Genomic DNA, 24,670 nt, shown 5'->3' with positions numbered 1-24,670 from the left:
AGAAGGATGAGAGGCTGGTGCAAGCTTCCTGATGGGAGGGACTGGCTGTAGGGAAAACTGGGTCTTGCTCTGGTGGGCGAGGCCATGCTCAGCGAATCTCTGATCCGATTCTCTGCTGATGAGCGGGGCTGTGCTTCTTCCCTGTAGTTTGGCCTGAGGCGGTCCAGTCCTAGAGTCGCCATCTCTACTGCAGGCTGTAGGCTCTACGATAGGGGTACTGGTGACCTCTGCCCAGAGGACTGAGGCCAGCAGGCCGCACCCCCCAGGACTGCCGCTGCCAGTGCCCCTGAGCACACAGCTGGCCACTGCCGACTCACGCCTCTGCCAGAGACTCTCACGCACTCCTAGGCAAGTCTGGCTCAGGCTCCTGTGGGGTCATGGCCCCTTTCTCCTGGGTCCTGGTGCACACAAGGTTTTGTCTGTTTCCCCAGTCCTTTGGAAGTTCTGTAATCACATCCCGCTGACTTCAAGATCAGATTCCCTGGGATGCCAGCCCCTTTGCCAGATCGCCAGGTTGGGAAGTCTGTTGTGGCCCCTAGAACTTTTGCAACAGTGTGAGAACCTCTTTGGTATAATTGTTCTCCAGTTTGTGGATCACCCACCAGGCGGCTCTATGGTGGGTGTACAGTCAAAGCTATGGTTTCTCCAGTATCATGTACGAATGTGAGAGTTGGACCATAAAGAAGGCTGAGCGCCGAAGAATGATGTTTTTGAACTGTGATGCTGGAGAAGACTCTTAAGAGTCCTTTGGACAGCAAAGAGATCAAACCAGTTAATCCTAAAGGAAATCAACCCTGAATATTCAAAGGAATGATGCTGAAGCTCCAATACTTTGGCCAACTGATGCGAAGAGCCAACTGAGTGGAAAAAGACCCTGATTCTGGGAAGGATTGAGGGCAGGAGGAGAAGGGGACAACAGAGGATGAGATGATTGGATGGCATCATCGAATCAATGAACATGAGTTTGAGCAAACTCCAGGAGATGGTAAAGGACAGGGAAGCTTGGTGTGCTACAGTCGATGGGGTCACAAAGAGTTGGACATGACTTAGTGAGGGAACAACAACAATAAACCTAGAAAGATCTCCAATCAGCAATATAACTTTACAAGTTAAGGAACTAGAAAAGAAAGAACAAACTAAATGCAAAGCTAGCAAAAGGAATGAAAAATAAAGATTAGGGCAGAGATAAATGAAATAGAGAACAGAAAAACTATAAGAGAAATCAATGAAACCAAAAGTTAGCTCTTCAGAAAGATCAGCAAAATGGATAAACTTTAGCTAGACAGATTACAAGAAGAAAGAAGACACTAATTACTAAAATCAGCAATGTACGTAGAGATGTTACTACCAATTCTATGAAAATAAAAATGATTACAAATGAGTACTATGAACAATTATAAACCAGCAGATGAGATAACCTAGATGAAACAAATTCTTAAAAACACAATTTCTACCAAGACCAAATCACAGAAACAAAAACTCAATAGACATCTAACTACCAATAGTAAGCAGAGTGAATCAGTAATCAGAGATCTGCCCACAGGCTTCCCTGGTGGCTCAGTGGTCAATCCACCTGTCAGTGCAGGAGACACAGGTTCGATCCCTGATCAGGGAAGATCCCAGATGCTGCAGAGCAACTAAGCCTGTGCACCACAAGTATTAGCCTATGCTCCAGAGCCCGGGGATACCGACTGCTGAAGCCCAAGTGCCTGAAGTCCGTGCTCCTCAAGAGACACCACTGTGCTGAGAAGCCTGCGCACCGCGACAGAGCAGCCCCTGCTCCCCCGACTAGAGAAAGGCCCGCATGGCAACGAAGACCCAGCCAGCCAAAAATACATTATTTTTAAAAAATATCTCCCTACAAAAAAAGAAAAAAGGCTTGACACTGAAGATTTTTATCAGTGAATTCTATCCAGTATTTAAGAAATATTAATAATACCAATTCCTCCCAAACTCTTCCAAAAAACCGAAGAGGAGGCAACATTTCCTAACTTATTCTGTGAGGTCAGCAGCCAGACAGAGGCAAGAAAGCAACAGACTGATGTCCCTTATGAACACCGATGCAAACATCCTCATGAAGTATGTGCATGCATGCTCACTCAGTCGTGTCTCATTCTTTGTGACCCCATGGACTGCAGCCCACCAGGCTCTTCCGTCCATGGGCTTCCCCGGGCAAGAACACTGGAGTGGGCTGCCATGCCCTCCTCCAAGCCCACACACTGTATCTGAAGACAATCAGGTAACTTGATTAATATCTGATAAACAACAACATATGAGACGAGGTCTTCCGAGGAACATAAGGCACGACTGTGTGTCCTTGTCTGTTTTCCATCTCTAACAGCATCAATCCCTTGCAATGAAATGAGAGTGCTATTATTAATCTTTTCTAATCACAACATTTTTCACCACATTTGCTACATGTAGATTTAGGTAATAACAGTACTGTGCTGTGGTTACCTTCACAAACATATTTCATCCAAAAAAAGGAAGGGAGGGAGGAAGGAATTGATCAACGTAACCTACTACATTACCAGAAGGAAGGGGAAGAAAACATATGATCATATCAAGTGATGCAGAAAAGCATTCGACAAAATTCAACACTTTCATAATAAAAACACGCAACAAACAGCAACAAAAGGAAACTACCTCCGCGTAAAACCATAGAAAAACCCACAGCGAACACCACCTTGCTGTTGTTCAGTGGCAACGTCATATCCACCTCTTTGCAACCATCTCCCAGAGTCTGATCGACGGATGTCTGTTGAGTCCATGACGCCATCCAACCGTCTCATCCTCTGTCACTCCCTTCTCTCCTGCCCTCAATCTTTCCCAGCATCAGGGTCTTTTCAAATGAGTCAGTTCTTTGCATCAGGTGGCCAAAGTGTTGGAGCTTCAGCTTCAGCATCAGTCCTTCCAGTGAATATTCAGACTGATCTCCTTTAGGATGGACGGGGTGGATCTCCTTGCTGTCCAAGAGGCTCTCAATGGTTTTCTCCAGCATCACAGTTCAAAAGCATCAATTGTTTGGCACTCAGCCTTCTTCATGGTCCAACTCTCACATCCATACCTCACTACTGGAAAAATCATAGCTGTGACTATCCAGACCATTGTTGGCAAAGTGATGTCTCTGCTTTTTAATATGCTGTCTAGGTTTGTCATAGCTTTTCTTCCAAGGAGCAAGTGCCTTTTAATTGCATGGCTGCAGTCATCATCTGCAGTGATTTTGGAGCCCAAAAAAGTAAAGTCTGTCACTGTTTCCATTGTTTCCTCATTTGTTTGCCATGAAGTGATGGGACCGGATGCCATAATCTTTGCTTTTTGAATGTTGAGTTTTAAGACAGCTTCTACACTCTCCTCTTTCACTTTCATCAAGAGGCTCTTTAGTTCCTCTTGGCTTTCTGCCATAAGGGTGGTATCATCTGCATATCTAAGGTTATTGATATTTCTCCCCAAAATCTTAATTCCAGTTTGTGCTTCATCCAGCCCAGCATTTCACATGATTTCTCAGATTTCTCAGGAGGCAGGGAAGGTGGTCTGGTATTCCCATCTCTTTAAGAATTTTCCAGTTTATTGTGATCCACACAAAGCCTTTGGCATAGTCAATAAAGCAGATGTTTTTCTGGAATTTTCTTGCTTTTTCTATGATCCAAAGGATGTTGGCAATTTGATCTCTGGTTCCTCTGCCTTTTCTGGCTTCCCTGATAGCTCAGTTGATAAAGAATCCTCCTGCAATGCAGGAGACCCCAGTTCAATTTCTGGGTCGGGAAGAGCCACTGGAGAAGGGATAGGCTACCCACTTCAGTATTCTTGGGCTTCCCTGTGGCCCAGCTGGCAAAGAATCCAGCAGCAATGCCGGAGACCTGCGTTCGATCCCTAGGTTGGGGAGATCCCCTGCACAAGGGAAAGGCTACCCACTCCAGTATTCTGGCCTGGAGAATTCCATGGACTGTATAGTCCATGGGGTTGCAAAGAGTTGGACACAACTGAGTGACTTTCACTTTCACTGTCTTTTCTAAATCCAGCTTGAACATCTAGAAATTCATGGTTCATGTACTGTTGAAGCCTGGCATGGAAAATTTTGAGCGTTACTTTGCTAGCGTGTGAGATGAGTGCAACTGTGCAGTAGTTTGAACATCCTTTGGCTTTGCCTTTCTTTGAGACTGGACTGAAAACTGACCTTTTCCAGTCCTGTGGTCACTGCTGAGTTTTCCAAATTTGCTGGCATATTGAGTGCAGCAGTTTCACAGCATCATCTTTTAGGACTTGAAATAGGTCAACTGGAATTCCATCACATCCACTAGCTTTGTTTGCAGTGATACTTCCTAAGGCCCACTTGACTTTGTACTCCAGAATGTCTGGCTCTAGGTGAGTAATCACACCGTCGTGGTTATCTGGGTCATGAAGATATTTTTTGTACAGTTCTTCTGTGTATTCTTGCTACCTCTTCTTAATATCTTCTGCTTCTGTTAGGCCCATACCGTTTCTGTCCTTTATTGTGCCCATCTTTGCATGAAATGTTTCCTTGGTATCTCTAACTTTCTTGAAGAGATCTCTAGTCTTTCCCATTCTATTGTTTTTCTCTATTTCCTTGCACTGATCACTGAGGAAGGCTTTCTCATCTCTTTCTGCTATTCTTTGGAGCTTTGGAAACTGCGAGCTGTGCAGCCCAGACAAAAACTGAAAAATCTCAATTTTTTTTTTTTGCAGAAATAGGAAAACTGATCCTAAAATTCATATGCAATCTGAAAGGACCCCAAATAGCCAAAGCAATATTTAAAAAAAAAAACAGAGAACACTTCCTGATTTCAAAACTTACTACAAAGCTACAGTAATCGAAACAGTGAGCACTGACATAAAGACAAACATACAGACCAAAGAAAACTACACAGAGCCCAGAACAGACCCTGCCTGACAGACGGGTTGAGAAGGGCGCTAAGACCTTTTGACGGGAAAGACAGGCTTTTCAAAAAATGGTGCTAGGAAAACCGGATATCGGCTTGCCAAAGAATGAAGTTGGACCTTTATCTAAAACTTCCGTGGTGATCCAGTGGTTAAGAACCCACCTGCCAATGTAGAGGGCACAGGTTCGATCCCTGGCCTGGGAAGAACTCACATAATGCGGAGCAACTAAGCCCACGTGGCACAAGTACTGACGCCTAGGCGCCCTGGAGTCCGTGTTCCACAAGAGACACCACTGCGACGAGGAGTCCACCCGCCACCAGAGCAGCGCGCAGCAGCGAAGACCTGCCGCAGCCGGAAATAAACAATGTTTTCAAATGCATGGAAATGACCTCAAAATGGACCAAAGACTTAAACGTAACACCTTAAGCTATAAAACTCTTAGAACAAACATAGGGCAAACACTTGGTAACACTGCATTTGACAATGATGTCTTGGTTATGGCATCCAAGGCACAGGTAGCAAAAGAAAACAGACAAATTGGCAATTTTTAAAATGAAAGTTTAGAAATTTTGCACATGAAACAACAATATCCGTGGAGCAAAAAGACAACCTACAGAATGGGATGTTCAGTTCAGTTCAGTTCAGTCGCTTAGTTGTGTCCGACTCTTTGCGACCCCATGAGTCGAAGCACACCACGCCTCCCTGTCCTTCACCAACTCCCAGAGTCCACCCAAACCCATGCCCATCGAGTCACTGATGCCATCCAGCCATCTCATCCTCTGTCGTCCCCTTCTCCTCCTGCCCTCAATCTTTCCCAGTATTGGGGTCTTTTCTAATGAGTCAGCTCTTCGAATCAGGTGTCCAAAGTACTGGAGTTTCAGCTTCAGCATCAGTCCTTCCAATAAACACCCAGGACTGATCTCCTTTAGGATGGACTGGTTGGATCTCCTTGCAGTCCAAGGGACTCTCAAGAGTCTTCTCCAACACCACAGTTCAAAAGCATCAATTCTTCGGCGCTCAGCTTTCTTCACAGTCCAACTCTCACATCCATACATGACCACTGGAAAAGCCATAGCCTTGACTAGACGGACATTTGTTGGCAAATTAATGTCTCTGCTTTTTAATATGCTGTCTAGGTTGCTCATAATTTTCCTTCCAAGGAGTAAGCGTCTTTTAATTTTATGGCTGCAGTCACCATCTGCAGTGATTTTGGAGCCCAGAAAAATAAAGTCAGCCAGTTTCTACTGTTTCCCCACAGAATGAGATGAAATATTTGCAAATTATATATCTGTTAAGGGATTAGCATCTAGCATATATAGAGTACTCCTGAAATTCAACAAAATAACCCAGTTCAAAAACAGACAAGGACTTCCCTGGTGGCCCAGTGGTTAAGAATCCACCTTGCAATGCAGGGGACTCAGATACAATCCCCGGTTGGGGAACTAAGACCCCACCGCAGAGCAACTAAGCCTACGAGCCACACCTAGAGAGCCTGGGTGCCGCCGCTGCTGAGCCTGCATGCGCTGCAGCCTGCGCGCTGCAACGAAAGCCCGTGCATCACAACCAAAGAGCCTGCACGCCGCAACTAAGGCCTGATGCAACCAACTAAGTAAGTACCTTTAATGGGCAAAAGGCTTGACGTTTCTTCAAAGAAAATATAAAAATGGCCAATAAGCACACGAAATGATGCTCAACATCACTTATCATTAAAAGGAATTGCAAATCAAAACTACAATGCTGCTGCTGCAGTCGTGTCTGTCTCTGTGCGACCCCATAGACGGCAGCCCACCAGGCTCCCCCGTCCCTGGGATTCTCCAGACAAGAACACTGGAGTGGGTTGCCATTTCCTTCTCCAATGCAGGAAAGTGAAAAGTGAAAGTGAAGGAGAAGGCGATGGCGCCCCACTCCAGTGCTCTTGCCTGGAGAATCCCATGGACGGAGGAGCCTGGTAGGCTGCAGTCCATGGGGTCGCAAAGAGTCGGACATGACTGAGAGACTTCACTTTCACAACTACAATAATTTTGTACTAAATTGTTCTTGTTGTTTAGTTGCTAAGTCACATCCAACTCTTTGTGAACCCATAGACTGCAGCCCGCCAGGCTCCTCCGTCCATGGGATGTCCCAGGCAAGAATACCCGAGTGGGTTGCCGTTTCCTTCTCCAGGGGATCTGCCTGACCCAGAGACCAAACCCACATCTCCTGCATTGGCAGGTGGATTCTTTATCACTGAGCCACCAGCAAAGCCCTTGTACTAAATTACCACACACCTATTAGGCTGCCTACTAACAAAAATACAGAAAATAGCAATGTTGGTTAGGATGTGGAGAAATTAGAACCCTTCTGCCCTATTTATGGGAATGTAAAATGGTACAGCCACTGTGGAAAAACAGTATGGAAGTCCCTCAAGAAATTAAAAATAGAAATATCACACGATCCAGCAATGTAGCAATTCCACTTCTGGATAAAGACCCAGAAGAACTGAAAGAAGGATCTGAAAGAGAGATTTACACACTTATGTTCATGACAGCAGTGATGTTTGTAAAAGCTAAAACACGGAAGAAACCCTAGTGTCCATCAACGGAGGAATAGACAAAAGCAAAATGTGGAGCATTATTCAGCGTTAAAAAGGAAGGAAATTCTGACAGATGTTACAACATGGATGAACCTTGAGGACATCATGTTAAGTGAAATAAACTAGTCACGAAAAGATAAATAGCGTACTATTCCATTTATCAGATTGATTATATTCTTTGCAGCCAAAGATGGAGAAGCTCTATACAGTCAGCAAAAACAAGACTGGGAGCTGACTGTGGCTCAGACCATGAACTCCTTATTGCCAAATTCAGACTTAAATTGAAGAAAGTAGGGGAAACCACTAGACCATTCAGGTATGACCTAAATCAAATCCCTTATGATTATACAGTGGAAGTGAGAAATAGATTTAAGGGCCTAGATCTGATAGATAGAGTGCCTGATGAGCTATGGCATGAGGTTCGTGACACTGTACAGGAGACAGGGATCAAGACCATCCCCATGGAAAAGAAATGCAAAAAAGCAAAATGGCTGTCTGGGGAGGCCTTAAAATACCTGTGAAAAGAAGAGAAGCGAAAAGCAAAGGAGAAAAGGAAAGATATAAGCATCTGAATGCAGAGTTCCAAAGAATAGCAAGAAGAGATAAGCAAGCCTTCTTCAGCGATCAATGCAAAGAAATAGAGGAAAACAACAGAATGGGAAAGACTAGAGATCTCTTCAAGAAAATCAGAGATACCAAAGGAACATTTCATGCAAAGATGGGCTCGATAAAGGACAGAAATGGTAGGGACCTAACAGAAGCAGAAGATATTAAGAAGAGATGGCAAGAATACACAGAAGAACTGTACAAAAAAGATCTTCACGATCCAGATAATCACGATGGTGTGATCACTGACCTAGAGCCAGACATCCTGGAATGTGAAGTCAAGTGGGCCTTAGAAAGCATCACTATGAACAAAGCTAGTGGAGGTGATGGAATTCCAGTTGAGCTATTCCAAATCCTGAAAGATGATGCTGTGAAAGTGCTGCACTCAATATGCCAGCAAATTTGGAAAACTCAGCAGTGGCCACAGGACTGGAAAAGGTCAGTTTTCATTCCAATCCCAAAGAAAGGCAATGCCAAAGAATGCTCAAACTACTGCACAACTGCACTCATCTCACACGCTAGTAAAGTAATGCTCAAAATTCTCCAAGCCAGGCTTCAGCAATATGTGAACCGTGAACTTCCAGATGTTGAAGCTGGTTTTAGAAAAGGCAGAGGAACCAGAGATCAAATTGCCAACATCCGCTGGATCATGGAAAAAGCAAGAGAGTTCCAGAAAAACATCTATTTCTGCTTTATTGACTATGCCAAAGCCTTTGACTGTGTGGATCACAATAAACTGTGGAAAATTCTGAAAGAGATGGGAATACCAGACCACCTGATCTGCCTCTTGAGAAATCTGTATGCAGGTCAGGAAGCAACAGTTAGAACTGGACATGGAACAACAGACTGGTTCCAAATAGGAAAAGGAGTATGTCAAGGCTGTATATTATCACCCTATTTATTTAACTTATATGCAGAGTACATTATGAGAAATGCTGGACTGGAAGAAACACAAGCTGGAATCAAGATTGCCGGGAGAAATATCAATCACCTCAGATATGCAGATGACACCACCCTTATGGCAGAAAGTGAAGAGGAACTAAAAAGCCTCTTGATGAAGGTGAAAGTGGATAGTGAAAAAGTTGGCTTAAAGCTCAACATTCAGAAAACAAAGATCATGGCATCCGGTCCCATCACTTCAAGGCAAATAGATGGGGAAACAGTGGAAAGAGTGTCAGACTTTCTTTTTCTGGGCTCCAAAATCACTGCAGATGGTGACTGCAGCCGTAAAATTAAAAGACACTTACTCCTTGGAAGGAAAGTTATGACCAACCTAGATAGTATATTCAAAAGCAGAGACATTACTTTGCCAACAAAGGTTCGTCTAGTCAAGGCTATGGTTTTTCCTGTGGTCATGTATGGATGTGAGAGTTGGACTGTGAAGAAGGCTGAGTGCCGAAGAATTGATGCTTTTGAACTGTGGTGTTGGAGAAGACTCTTGAGAGTCCCTTGGACTGCAAGGAGATCCAACCAGTCCATTCTGAAGGAGATCAGCCCTGGGATTTCTTTGGAAGGAATGATGCTAAAGCTGAAACACCAGTACTTTGGCCACCTCATGTGAAGAGTTGACTCACTGGAAAAGACTCTGATGCTGGAAGGGATTGGGGCAGGCGGAGAAGGGGATGACAGAGGATGAGATGGCTGGATGGCATCACTGACTCGATGGATGTGAGTCTGAGTGAACTCTGGGAGTTGATGATGGACAGGGAGGCCTGGCGTGCTGCGATTCATGGGGTCACAAAGAGTCGGACACGACTGAGCAACTGATCTGATCTGATCTGATCTGATTCCATTTATAGGAGGTATCCAGAGCAGTCAACATCATAGAGACAAAGTAAAAGGGTGGCTGCCAGTGGGGTGGGGGGACAAAATCGGGAGATGGGAAATCATTGTTTGATGGATACAGAGTTTGTTGCACAAGATTAAAAGAGGTATGGAGACAGATGGTAAAAAAATAAACACACACACACACACACCCAGCACACACACACAAAACCTAATATAACCTGTTTGAAAGTGTGCGTGCTCTTCCACTCACCAACAGCACAGCAGAAGGAAAGGCGCAACCGGATCTATCAGGAGCAAGCAGGGCCCATGAGGCTAGCGACAGGGCTGAGGAACACAGGCCGCACAGTGAGTCAGCGCCATTATTCCAGAAAGTCTTAACTGGAAGAGCTATGCAAAGTCCTCCGTCCAGAGCTCATGTGACAAATAAGCTATGGTCCGAGCCCCACTGTGGCAGCAAAAAAGATCAGAATTCTCAAGACTGATCTGGCCCCACCACGCACGAACTGCAGCCTGGCCACAGATGCTCTGATCACCTGGCCGTCCTTCCACACCTGTGAGCCTCAGCGTCTTCCCCGGGAGCCCGCGGTCCTCCCAGACCTGGCTCACACGGTCCAGCCCCGCTCCGAAGCACCTGGCTGACGTGGCCACTGATGAGACGAGTGAGTCAACCAATTCCTCTGGTTGCTTTCACTCTGCGGCCACTTCAGTGACCCCAGGGCCTCTGCGAGGTGTACACCTCTGCATCCTTCCACGGGCTCTGACCAACCCCAGAGATATGTAGGGGTAAGCAACAAACGTATAACTCCGTAAGACACCAGATCATTTAATTTCTCTTTAAATAATTTAAAATCCTAAAACAAAAAGCACATGTTGGAGGTCAAAGGACCAGTAGTCCCAGAACTACAGACCTGATTCTACCTGAGCTTCGGTTAGAGGCTGGGGGCCACGGGACGTTGGGGAGACATGGCAACTGAGCACCAGTGGCCACCAGCATCCTGCTCGGAAGTGATGTGCTCCGGTCCCCGCTCTGCACCCACCTATCACTCCTGGTGTCCACAACATAAGGTCAGCGGTGCAGACCACAAAACTTCCTGCTACCCTGGTATGTTACAACCCACCTTCCCCAAGAAAAGGGAGAGAGCTGGACTGAGGAAGACGTCTATCTCCCAAAGGCATTTAAAACGATGCAGACAAGAAAATACTGACGTCATGATGTTAGGGAATTAAAATGGAAGTAGGCTTCTCCAGGCTTCAGGTGCAGAACAGCAAGCCCCTGACCTGCTCCTGACTTGCCTGGTCACCGCCTGGGTTACGTGCCTACCCACTAGCACACCGGTTGTTACCAGCAAGCCAAGTGGCACTTCAGATAAGACAGGGAGAGGGTCTTGGAATTTCTTGAGACCCTGGAGGTCTGGCTAGGCCCCGAGGTTCAAGAAGCCTTATGATTCACAAAGTCAAACGAACAGCAGTGTGTGAAGGACTGAGCGTGCATTGTGTGTGTAGCGATTGGTGTCTTTTGTTAATGAATCCTGAAAACCTGAAACAGAAGGAAAACTTTCAGTAAAACACATGATATTAAGTAAAACTGTAGAAGACAGCATGAATTCAATGGTGCCAAATGTATACAAACCCTATAGTTAAAGGAAAAACAGGGAAGAGGCATGCCAAGAGATTAACACTGGTTATCTCCCTGCAGTGCCATTACGGTGGCTATCTTATTCTTTAGTCTTTCCTCGGTTGCTCAGATATTCAAAATTACTTTTATAAAACAAAACAAAACACGTCTGTCTTTCGCTCTTGGCTGCAGGGCCAAGCCTGGTAGTAAAAGTTCTCTTTTGCAGGCCTAGATTCTTTACTGGGAAAACCTGGATAATAGTGATGCGCCAAATGGGATAATAGATCAGAGTTCACCAAAAGGTCTGGGGCAGTGCCAAACAGCTATTGTAGGAAAACACTGTTACTCTTGCTCCTGATTTGAGTATTTAATAATATTTCATGCAGACAGACATCATAAGATGTCTTATGATGTCAAAGACAAGGATAAGAAAGTGGGAAAGTAAGGATTTAAGTCTGTTTTCAGGCACTCTGGCAGCTTCCCACTCTGTCATCACTCCCTGCAGAGCAGAGGTGTTACTACTGAAAGATACATTCACAACGAGGGCTAACAGAGATCACAGACATTAGGGTTCACATGGCCCTGAACCTAACACAACCCACACACACGAGGAGCCTAGAGGCATGCACTACACACACCCAGCCCAGTGCCTGTGCACGGAGCGCAGGACTCAGCATGAACACACACACACTCCAGACACAAACAACACCCACACTCATCCCTAAGACCCAACACAGGCACACATCCCTCAGAACCCAACACAGATATACACCCCTCAGACCCAACGTGGGAGGAGACCCCTCTGAATTCAGCTGGTACACAACCATCAGATTCAATACCGGCACACGACAACCCTCAAAACCATCACAGACAAGACAACCTACAGAACCCAACACACATACACGCCTCCAGAGCCCAGACGAGCGCCCACACCCCTCGGACCCAGCACACACACAGACACACACAGCACTCAGAACCCCAAACACACACACAGACACACACAGCACTCAGAGCACATGCACTTCAGAAACCAGCAGAGACACACACCCTCCTCAGACCCACGTGGGAACACTCCACTCAGAACCCAACAAATGCAGATGCCCTTCAGAGCCCACACACACAGCCCTCACACCCAACACAGACAGACATGCTGCTGAGAATGACTCAGACACCACCCAGACACGACACAGACACACACATCCCTGAGAACCAACGCGGACTCCACTCCTCAGAACCAAAATGGTACACTTTCCTGAACTGAACATGGAGGCGAAAACTTGAGATCCAGTATGTGCAACACACCCTCAGACACAACACAAACACACACTCATCAACCCAAAACAGAAACACACTCCTCAGATCCAACATGGGAGCCCACACATGCCTCAGAACCAACACGAACAAATACTCTTTACTCCAAAAATGGGCACACACTGCTTAGAACACAACGAGGAAACACAGCCCTCAATGCCAACAAGGACACATAACCCTCAGACCCACCATGAACACACCCATCACAAACAACACGGACACACAACCCTTCGGAACCAATGCAGACACAACCATCAAAACCCAACATAGGAACAGACCCTTCAGAATAGACTGACAACCTGCAGAGCCTAGTCACACACACCCCGCTGAGACACCCGCATGTACACACACACCTGAAAACCAACACAAAGTGGGACGGAGAGCGGGATGGACTCCAAGTAGCGTGTACATCGCCGTGCGTACAACAGCCGCCACTGTTTCACAACAGGAAGCTGCTGTACAGCACAGCCCAAATGCCGTGCGCACAACAGCCGCCACTGTTTCACAACACGAAGCTGCTGCACAGCACAGCCCAAATGCCGTGCGCACAACAGCCGCCACTGTTTCACAACACGAAGCTGCTGTACAACACAGCCCAAATGCCGTGCGTACAACAGCCGCCACTGCTTCACAACACGAAGCTGCTGCACAGCACAGCCCAAATGCCGGGCGTACAACAGCCGCCACTGTTTCACAACACGAAGCTGCTGCACAGCACAGCCCAAATGCCGTGCGTAAAACAGCCGCCACTGTTTCACAACACGAAGCTGCTGCACAGCACAGGCCAAATTCAGTGCTCCGTAACGACCTGGAGAGCGGGGATGGGTGGGCAGGAGGAAGGGCACATGTGTGTCCCCACGGCTGACTCATGTTGACTTACGGCAGAAGCCAACCCAACAGTGTAAAGCAATTATCCTCCAATTAAAAATAAACCATAAATAAGTTTATTAAAAACAACACAACCACATACTCCTTAGAATTAATATGGGCGCACAGAACCCTCAGACACAACCAGGGAACATTACCCTTCAGAACCCATCACGGGAGCAGACACAGCCCAGACTCTACACAGGCGCACACACGGCTCAGACCCAGCAGGGGAAAACACACACAGCACCCCAAACCAACACACACACGCCACTCAGAGCTGCTGCAGACACAAAGCCTTTAGCATCCACAGAGGCACAAACACCTCTGAGAACTGAGCCCAGGTAGACAGCCCTCAGATCCCACGTGGGAGCAGATGACTCACATCCAAGAACCAGCAGGGACATACCACCCTTACATCCAACAGGCGCACAACCTCTCAGAACAGAAATGGACACACACACCCTCCAGAGCCCAACACAGAAACACACACTCCTCAAAACCAACACAGACACACACACCCTTCAGGACCAAGATGGGCAGATCCGCCCTTTAGGCCCAACAGAGCCACACAGGCACACACACCCCTCAGAAGCCAACCGGGGGCAGACGGCTCAGCACAGCCAAACGTACACACCCTCACAACCACGCAACCCCTAACTAACACAGGAGCGCAGATCCCTGAGAACCCAGGAGATGCGCGAGCACACCGCAACTCAACACGGGCACACACTCCTCAGAACCCTCAGGACACACAACCATCAGCCTCAACAAGCCACACGCATCCCCCAGAAGCCAACACACTCACCTGAGAAATAACAGACACACACAGCGTGGTCGCAGCACCCCTCAGACCCGACGTGGGAACAAACACACCCTTCGTAACCAATATGGACACACACCCCTCAGGCCCCACAGGGTAACGCCACACACACACACTAACATGCACACACCCCTCAGAACCAACTCGACACACATCCCATATAATCAGAAAGAACAAACACCCCTCACAACCGACAGGGACACACAGCCCTCAGACTGAGCCCTGGCACACACACCTCTCAGAACGTGAGGGAGCGACACACTCCTTCAAACGCAACAGGGTCAGACCCCTCAGAACCCAACACACGCACACACATCCCCTCGGAATTCAAACCGGCAGACACAGCCCTCAGACCCAACGCGGGTGCGGAGCCCGAGAACACAGCGCGCACACGCACGGCGGAACCCGGCTCGACGCACAGCCCTGACACCTCTCGCGGCGCGCACCGCCCAGAACCCACAGACACAACGGCTCAGCCGCGGCAGACCACGCACGCCTCACGCCCGGCGGGCGCACGCAGCCTCCGGGGACACGCGCCCCCAGGGAGCCCCCGGGAAGCCTGGCCCCGCCGCCCCGCACCTGGCGCAGCGCGGCCTCCGCGGCGCCGCCGTCCCGCTGCCGCAGCTGCTCCCGGAAGCGCGCCACCTGCTCCAGCAGCGCGTCCACGAGCGACGGCGCCGTGTCCCCCTCGAGCGCGGCGAGACGGGCGCGGAGGCGCGCGATGAGGGCGTCCCGGGCCGCCAGCTGGTCTTGCAGGCGCCTCAGCCGCTGCCCCGCCTCGTGGTACAGGCCGCAAAGCGCGGCAGCCGCGCGCGGGGCGCCCTCCCGCCCCCCGGACTCCGCATCCCCGGACGACATGGCTGCGGGCCTGGCCGGGAGGCGCGGACCGCCGGCAACTTCCGCGCCGGGTCTGGGCCGGGGGAGCAGGGGGGGCGGCCCAGCTTCCCGGAACTTTTCCCGGCGCGCCCCGCCCTCCGCGGAGATCCCGAGCCCGCCCAGCGCCCAGAGGCAGGCCCCGCCCCCCGCGGACAGCGTGGTCCCGCCCTCCGTGAGCCGCCAGACCCCGCCCCCCGAAGGACAGCTTGGTCCCGCCCATGCCGAGCCGCAAGACCCCGCCCCCACGGAGAGCCTGACCCCGCCTCCCGCCGAGCGGCCAGGCCCCGCCCCACGCGGACAGTTTGGTCCCGCCCTTGCCGAGCCGCAAGACCTCGCCCCCACGGAGAGCCTGACCCACCTCCCACCGAGAAGCCAGGCCCCGCCCCACGCGGACAGCTTGGTCCCGCCCTTGCCGAGCCGCAAGACCCCGCCCCCATGGAGAGCCTAACCCGCCTCCCGCCGAAAGGCCAGGCCCCGCCCCACGCGGACAGCGTGGTCCCGCCTTCGCCGAGAGGCAGACCCCCGCCCCTACGGAGAGCCTGGCCCCGCCTTCCTCCGAGCCGTCAGGCCCCGCCCCCACGGACAAGGTGCTCCCGCCTCCCGCCGAGCCGCCAGGCCCTGCCCCGCAGACAGCTTGGTCCCGCCCTCGCCGAGCCGCCAGGCACCGCCCCCAAGGAGATCTGGGGCCCGCCTGCGGGGTCCGCACCCGCCCGGGTCCTGCGGCCGCTCCACCCGCGGGTTCTTGGCCTGTCTCAGCAGCCTCATCGCCTCGTGTCGCGGGAGCTTTCAGAGAAGTCAGGCCCGGACAAGAAGAGGGGTCAAAGGGCCTCTATTTCGCTACTGATAGAAGGGAAAGAAGTGGCCAGAGACGACCCCGAGTGTTAGCCCCGAGCGTGGACCCGGCTCCCCCCGCCGGCTGCAGGCCGGCTGCCACGGCGTAAAGGGCGACCTTCCAGGAACTGAGCCTGGCGAGGTACCCAGCCCACCAGCGAGATTCCAAAGACCACACCCCGTCTCCGAGGTGTAAGAACTGCTCTTAGGGCAGAAGGCAGGAGGGAGCTGGCCCTTTCCCGCCCTGTTTCTCCATCCCCTCCATCTGCCAGCCTGACTCCCAGGGTTTTCCTATGGCTCCACGGCTGTTTCCTTTTTCAGACTCCGAGCGTCCTCCACAGTGATCCCCAAGCACACCTGTGGTCTTTCGAAGGTTCCCTGGCACACCCTCCTCTGCCCTCGTCCCTGAGTCCCCTGAGAGCAGTGTGGCGTTTTTTCCCCTCTACATAATCCATACTCGAGCTTGGGCTGAGCCCAGGGAAGACACTCACAGGCTGGTATAATCAGAATTATAAGTGTAGCCAGCTCACACCTTCTCCGCTGCAGAGAGGTCAAGGCTGGCTGCCCCCACCCCACAGGTGTGTTGTGGGGACTGGGGGATGGAGTGCAGGGGGCCTGTGCCCACACGCCTGCAGGCCGCATGGTTAGGGCTCAGAGACACATTCTTGTCTGTGGCACACCTAATAGACTATGAAACTGAAAAAAAGTTTTAGTCACTCAGTTGTGTCCAACTCCACCAGACTCCTCTGTCCATAGGATTCTCCAGGCAAGAATGCTGGAGTGGGTTGCCATTTCCTTCTCCAGGGGATCTTCCCAATGCAGGGATCAAACCCAGGTCTCCCACATTGCAGGCAGATGCTTTACCGTAGGAGAAGGCAATGGCACCCCACTCCAGTACTCTTGCCTGGAAAATCCCATGGACGGAGGAGCCTCGTAGGCTGCAGTCCATGGGGTCGCTAAGAGTTGGGCATGACTGAGCGACTTCACTTTCACTTTTGACTTTGATGCATTGGAGAAGGAAATGGCAACCCACTCCAGTGTTCTTGCCTGGAGAATCCCAGGGACAGAGGAGCCTAGTGGGCTGCTGTCTAGGGGGTCGCACAGAGTTGGACACGACTGAAGCGACTTAGCAGCAGCAGCAGCAGCAGCTTTACCGTCTGAGCCACTATAGCACAGTGTAAACACAACTTTTATATGTGCTGCGAAACCAAAACATTCATATTGTTCATTTTATTATGACATTTGCTTTATTGAGGTGGTTTACGACCAGTTCAGTTCAGTTCAGTTGCTCAGTCATGTCCAACTCTCTGCAACCCCATGAACTGCAGCACTCGAGGCCTCCCTATCCATCACCAACTCCCAGAGTTTACCCAAACTCATGTCCATTGAGTTGGTGATGCCATCCAGCCATCTCATCCTCTGTCGTCCCCTTCTCCTCCTGCCCCCAATCCCTCCCAGCATCAGGGTCTTTTCCAATGAGTCAACTGTTCACATGAGGTGGCCAAAGTATTGGAGTTTCAGCTTTAGCATCAGCCCTTCCAATGAACACCCAGGACTGATCTCCTTTAGGATGGACTGGTTGGATCTCCTTGCAGTCCAAGGGACTCTCAAGAGTCTTCTCCAATACCACAGTTCAAAAACATCAATTCTTCAGCGCTCAGCTTTCTTCACAGTCCAATTCTCACATCCATACATGACCACTGGAAAAACCAAAGCCTTGACTAGACAGACCTTTGTTGGCAAAGTAATGTCTCTGCTTTTGAATATGCTATCTAGGTTGGTCATAACTTTCCTTCCAAGGAGTAAGCGTCTTTTAATTTCATGGCTGCAATCACCATCTACAGTGATTTTGGAGCCCCCCAAAATAAAGTCTGACACTGTTTCCCCATCTATTTCCCATGTAGTGATGGGACCAGATGCCATGATCTTTGGTTTCTGAATGTTGAGCTTTAAGCCAATTTTTTCACTCTCCTCTTTGACTTTCACCAAGAGGCTTTTTAGTTCCTCTTCACTTTCTGCCATAAGGGTGGTTGTCATCTGCATATCTGAGGTGATTAACATTTCTCCTGGCAATCTTGATTCCAGCTTGTGCTTCTTCCAGCCCAGCGTTTCTCATGATGTACTCTGCATATAAGTTAAATAAGCAGGGTGACAATATACAGCCTTGATGTACTCCTTTTCCTGTTTGGAACCAGTCTGTTATTCCACGTCCAGTTCTAACTGTTGCTTCCTGAGCTGCATATAGGTTTCTCAAGAGGCAGGTCAGGTGGTCTGGTATTCCCATCTCTTTCAGAATTTTCCACAGTTTATTGTGATCCACACAGTCAAAGGCTTTGGCATGGTCAATAAAGCAGAAATAGGTGTTTTTCTAGAACTCTCTTGCTTTTTCAATGATCCAGTGGATGTTGGCAATTTGATCTCTGGTTCCTCTGCCTTTTCTAAAACCAGCTTGAACATCTGGAAGTTCACAGTTCACATATTGCTGAAGCCTGGCTTGGAGAATTTTGAGTATTACTTTACTAGTGTGTGAGATGAGTGCAATTGTGCGGTAGTTTGAGCATTCTTTGGCTTTGCCTTTCTTTGGGATTGGAATGAAAACCGATCTTTTCGAGTCCTGTGGCCACTGCGGAGTTTTCCAAATTTGCTGGAATACTGAGTGCAGCACTTTCACAGCATCATCTTTCAGGATTTGAAATAGCTCAGCTTGAATTCCATCACCTCCACTAGCTTTGTTTGTCGTGATGCTTTCTTTCTGGTTTATGGCCAGACCCAGGCTGTCTCCAAGGTCTGCTTGCACTGATGTTAGGCGTTGTTTGTGGGCTTCCCCTTCTATCTTCCTGACTCCATTTTAGAAGGTTTCATTTTATTAATTCTCGCCACTTCCCCCTCTCATCAGCATCTCTCTCTGACAGCAGCTGAGCAAGCGTCAGAAGCGTTGTCTGTCTTTTACCAATACTCAGTGGCCTTTTGACCCCTGATACCAGGAAGGACCTTTCCTGGGTGTTGTGTCCCATGTCGGAGGGAAAGCGCACAGATGAGAAACCTACTGTGGTTACATTTTAGTGACAAGGATAGGTGGGAAGGAGATCTCTCAGGTAGTTCTCATCTAAAATCTGTTTATTAGAGTGGTGAGTTCAGCAAGGGCACACGCAAAGCTGCAGGAACCAAACCAGCACTTTGGGAAGACTGCAGGGGAAGAAACAGGGAGTAATTAAATAGTATCTTTACCTCGAAAGACTGGAGCTACTTGTTTTATCAAATGATACAGCCTGTGGGTCACAAAATCAAAGTCTATGAATTTGGATGAAAATCCTGAGTCAGTTTATAATCTGGATGAAACAGACTTCTGTGAATCCTGAACCTTCCAAGAGGCCTGATCTAGACATCTTGTGAAAGATGTGTCATGGGATATCATCAGCTGCAGCTCCAGGAAATCTACCTTCAGGTCACCGATAGTGTGCAGGTCCAGTCAGAACTGATGCTTTCTTTTATCCCAGAGTCTATTCCCTGGAGCTTGGTGGCACAAGGGTGGGTTAGCAGCACCTGATGAGGGCTTTTCCAGCGTACCCGAAAAGTGTCCCTCCTTTTCGGAGGTGTCTTTTCCAATAGAAGAAGCCTCCAGGTTGCAACGTGTTATGTTTAAGGCCTTATCTCCTGAGACTGCAAAAATTGCTCTACTAGAGCCTGGTTATTTTTAGTAGAAGCAATTGGATGTTTACAATATTGAAGAGCATCCCATCTGCCAAGTCTCCAGTAAGCCATTAGGCAGATCAAGAGGGGAGCAGCCAGAGCAGGTTTCCCTGGGTTGCGTTTTGGGAGGGGAGACAGAGGAGGTAGGCGTGCATTTTGGCAGTGTGATGAGGATTCTGGAGGGCTTCTATGGCATGGGGATGTAGAAGGTTCAAAAGGATCCCATGATTATGTATAGGGTGGCTTAGATCAGAAAGGCAGTGGCAAGAATGACTCTGAGGCAAGGGGGTGTCCCCGCGCTGCAAGGTCCAGCTGTCAGCTGTAATACCTGATGACAGTCCCCATGTTTTGGGGTGAGGATCCCACAGACATTCCCTTCTCTCCCACATCCAAAAAGGACAAACAAAGCTGGTAATTAGGATGCTCAGAAGAAGGTGGTCTCAATGCGCTTTCCTTTAAGGTATCAAAAGCTGTGTATCTTGATCCCTTAATTAGGCTTGCTTTGTCTTAACAAAGCATACAAGGGCAAAGCCATCAGAGAGAAATCTGGAACCCAATTTCAGTTGGAGCCAGCTTGCTCAAGAAAACCTTGTAACTGGCACTTAGTTTTAGGTTTGGGGGAGTTAAGGATGCCCGGAAGCCTCTCCAGATCTAAATGTCATCCTTTTTCTGAGATCAGGTCCCCTAAAAATCCATCCTGGGTTCAAGCAAACCGCAATTCTTTTTGGAGACTTTCAGTTCAGTCGCTCTTTGCAACCCCATGGACTGCAGCACACCAGGCTTCCCTGTTCATCACCAACACCCAGAGTTTGCTCAAACTTATGTCCATCGAGTCAGGGATGCCATCCAACCATCTAATCCTCTGTCATCCCTTCTCCTCCTCCTCTCAGTTTTTCCCACCATCAGGGTCTTTTCCAATGGGTCAGTTCTTCGTATCAGGTGGCCAAGGTATTGGAGCTTCAGCTTCATCATCAGTCGTACCAATGAATATTCAGGACTGATTTCCTTTAGGATTGACTGGTTTGACCTCCTTGCTGTCCAGGGGAACCTCAAGAGTCATCTCCAACACCACAGTTCGAAAGCATCATTGCTTCATGCTCAGCTTTCTTTATGGTCCAACTCTCACATCCATACATGACCACTGGAACAACCATAGCTTTGACTAGACAGACCTTTGTCAGCAAAGTAATGTCTCTGCTTTTTAATATGCTGTCTAGGTTGGTCATAGCTTTTACTTTGAAAGTGAAAGTGAAGTTGTTCAGTCGTGTCCGACTCTTTGTGACCCCATGGGCTGTAGCCTATTGGGCTCCTCTGTCCATGGGATTTTCCAGGCAAGAGTGCTGGAGTGGATTGCCATTTCCTTCTCCAGGGGATCTTCCCGACCCAGGGATCGAACCCGGGTCTCCTGCATTGCAGGCAGACGCTTTACTGTCTGAGCCACCAGGGAAGCCCCACTTTTACTTTCAGTTCAGCTCAGTCACTCAGTCGTGTCCGACTCTTTGTGACCCCATGAATCGCAGCACGCCAGGCCTCCCTATCCATCACCAACTCCTGGAGTTTACCCAAACTCATGTCCATCGAGTCGGTGACGCCATCCAGCCATCTCATCCTCTGTCATCCCCTTCTCCTTCTGCCCCCAATCCTGTCTTTTCCAATGTGTCAAATCTTCGCATGAGGTGGCCAAAGTATTGGAGTTTCAGCTTCAGCATCAGCCCTTCCAATGAACACCCAGGACTGATCTCCTTTAGGATGGACTGGTTGGACCTCCTTGCAGTCCAAGGCACTCTCAAGAGTCTTCTCCAACATCCCTTTAAAGCCAAAAGTGTTAGCAGGTGGAAGCCATCTTCCTACAAGGAGGTTTGAGAAGGTGAACATAGAAGCAAATTGTATATTGTAACAAAGTAGAACCTGCAGAAAACTTTATTATCATTCAAAGCAACTTTTCAAGACTTATGAAAAGTAGGAAGGGCTTTCTGTGAAACCCTGGGGCGTTACTGTCCGTGTGTATTGTCATCCTTTCCACCTGAAAGCAAAAAGACACTGGCTAACCTTATCAACTGAAATGCTGAAAAATCACTGCATAGATCAATTGGAGTGAAAAACTTGCTTCTAGTGGGAATAGACGTCAGCAGTCTGGGGGAGATGGGAACCACAGGGTATGGAGGGCAAACAATGTTGTTACTGATTGGAGTTCTTGGACAAACCTTCATCCTCGCCCTTGTATGTTCTCTTAAAATAGAAATATTGCAGGGACTAGTACATGGGTCATGAGACCTTGAGCCTTGGAGTCTTCTATTATGGGCTTTATCCCTTGAAGGACTTCTTTTCTTACAGGGTAATGATTAATGCTGGTTTGGTGGTGGGGGAGGGGTAGTCTATTCAAATCTTAATGTGGATTTTGCCAATATCAGTTGGAGATTTTGCCCATAAGGAGGTTGGTAGCTGATTCAATAGGGATCAGTGATCAATGTTTCCAGAATTAGCTCCAGATAAAAGATGTCAAAGGGTCATTTAATTCACCTGGTTGGCTGTTTGGATGGCTATTGTCAATTTCTAGAATTGTTTTTCCCTTTCGGGGGAAAGAAATTCAGCATGATACTTTCCCAAGTCTTAGCCAAGGGACTTTCTTGGAGGTCCAGTGGTTGAGACTCTGCCTTCCAACACAAAGGGTGCAGGTTCGATCCCTGGTCAGGGAAGTAAGATCCCATGTGTCACAGCTAGACCCAGTGCAGCCAAAAAAAAAACCTCGGCCAAATAAATTAATAGGGGCAGAGGAGCTGAGGAGAGGGGTGTGTCCCTCTCAGAGGGCCTGAGAGAAAGGGAAGAGGGCAGACGCAGGAACCTACTGATGCCTGGAGGAGACCCCACATTGGGCCCTTTAGTACTTCCAGGCAGGGGCTGTTTTACAGCAGGGGCCTGGGCACCTGGAGAGTAGCTTTGGTGTCACTCAGCTCACAGAGGCCTTGCTCCCAGATCGGGAGAGTGGCTTTCCTGAGCTGGTTACCAGGGAGGGTGAGATGGGCCCCTGGAGCTCCTCAGAGCCCCCATCCCTAGGAGGACGTTGGAAAGACTGGTGAAAGAGCTGAAGTTGCCTGAAATGCTTAAATTTATAATAGTCTTTTTTCAGTGTCCTGGTTCTTTGCAATTACAGCAGAAACTTAAATTTTGGTTTTGTTTAGCAGCCTTCATTTGCTGGTATTGAATTACAGCACTCTTTCCTTTTGGTGACTCATCTAGGGTTCGAAGGGCTTCCCGGGTGGCGCTAGTGGTAAAGAACCCGCCTGCCGATACAGGAGAAGTGAAAGACGCGGGTTCCATCTGTGGGTTGGGAAGATCCCCTGGAGGAAATGGCAACCCATTCCAGGATTCTTGCCTGGAGAATCCCATAGACAGAGGAGCCTGGTGGATTATAGTCCTTGGGGTCGCAAATAGTCAGATACGACTGAAGCGACTCAACACACACACACTAGGGTTTGAGAGAGCTGATTTGCCAAATTAACTAAATATGGAATGGGTTTAGTTTCACATTCCATCCTTTTCTTCCTTACTGTACCTGCAGCTTATGGGATCTTAATTTCCGACCAGGGATCGAACCCATGCCCCAGCAGTGGAAGGGCAGAGTCCCAACCACTGGACCACCAGGGAATTCCCTATCCTGGTCTTTTTTACTACAAGATCCCAGTTCATGGGGTTAGTTAAAGGTGACCTCAGTGGACCTGACATCTGAAGGAGGACAGAATTTTCTTTAAAAGTAATCTGAAGTTGATTATAATAGTCATGGATAGGTTCATCAGCGTTTTTTGTGTTCAAGCCTGAGTTTTATTCTGACTTAGGAATAGTTACTGTGATTGCTGGTGGAATCTCCCAGCAAAGGTTCCAGCCTCTTGTCAGAAGTTAGGGGTTTGCTCCTTTACATCCCCTCTATGGTGTTTCTTTACGGCTAATTTCATCTGTTGTTTGAGCTTCACCAAAAAGCATGTAGACCACCTGATACAAATCTGAGAAACCAGGTTGATAGGTTTCAATAAGCATGTTAAAATCTTCCTCAAGGCTTCCCTGGTGGCTGAGTGCTAAAGAATCCCCCTGCCAATGCAGGAGACATGGGTTTGATCTGTGGTCCAGGAAGATCTCACATGTCTGGGAGCCACTGAGCCCGTGCACCACAACTCTGGGGCTTCTCTGGTGGCTCAGACAGGAAAGAATCTGCATGCAGCCCAGGAGACCCAGGTTCGATCTCTGGGTCGGGAAGATCCCCTGGAGAAGGAAATGGCAACCCGCTCCAGTATTCTTGCCTGGAGAATTCCAAGGACAGAGGATCCTGGTGGGCTGCAGTCCATGGGGTCACAAAGAGTCGGACAGGACAGAGCAACTAAGACTGTCCACAACTATTAAGCCTGTGCTCTGGAGCCTGGGAGCTGCCACTACTGAAGCCTGCTCACCTGGAGCCAGTGCCCCCCAACAAGAGAAGCCATCACAGTGAGAAACCCATGGGCCACACCTAGAAAAGTCGCTCTGAGGGCAGCAAGGAAGACCAGCACAGCCTAAAATAAATATTTTAAAAAAATCTTTAGCACGGAATGAGGGAGTGGGATGAGATGTATGGAGAGAGTAACATGGGAATTTACAATACCATATGTAAAATAGATAGCCAATGGAATTTGCTGTATGACTCAGGGAACTCAAACAGGGGCTCTGTGACAATCTAGAAGGGTGGGGTGGGGAGGGCGATGGGAGGGAGGTCAGGAGGGTGGGGACATGGGCAGACCTATGGCTGAGTCTTGTTGATGTT

The 24,670-nt window shown here is 48.9% G+C and overlaps 1 protein-coding gene across 6 annotated transcripts in view; it reads right to left on the bottom strand.

Moving 5' to 3' along the window:
* The window catches only part of TNIP2 (TNFAIP3 interacting protein 2), a 57,047-nt gene extending 41,555 nt beyond the window's left edge, over positions 1-15,492 (bottom strand). For 3 of the 6 annotated variants that reach the window (XM_070372828.1, XM_070372826.1, XM_070372827.1), the window contains exon 1: positions 15,064-15,492. In XM_070372828.1, the coding sequence (XP_070228929.1) occupies positions 15,064-15,342 (279 nt within the window). In that variant the 5' untranslated portion in view covers positions 15,343-15,492. The remainder of the gene's footprint in view (positions 1-15,063) is intronic. The other 3 variants (XM_070372830.1, XM_070372831.1, XM_070372825.1) reach the window with 2 other exon arrangements.
* Between the last annotated feature and the right edge of the window lie 9,178 nt (positions 15,493-24,670).

Source organism: Bos mutus, chromosome 6, assembly GCF_027580195.1.
Source record: "Bos mutus isolate GX-2022 chromosome 6, NWIPB_WYAK_1.1, whole genome shotgun sequence".
Classification (NCBI taxonomy): domain Eukaryota; kingdom Metazoa; phylum Chordata; class Mammalia; order Artiodactyla; family Bovidae; genus Bos; species Bos mutus.
Note: the sequence above shows the minus strand (reverse complement) of the source record. Positions and strands in the feature narration are given on the sequence as shown.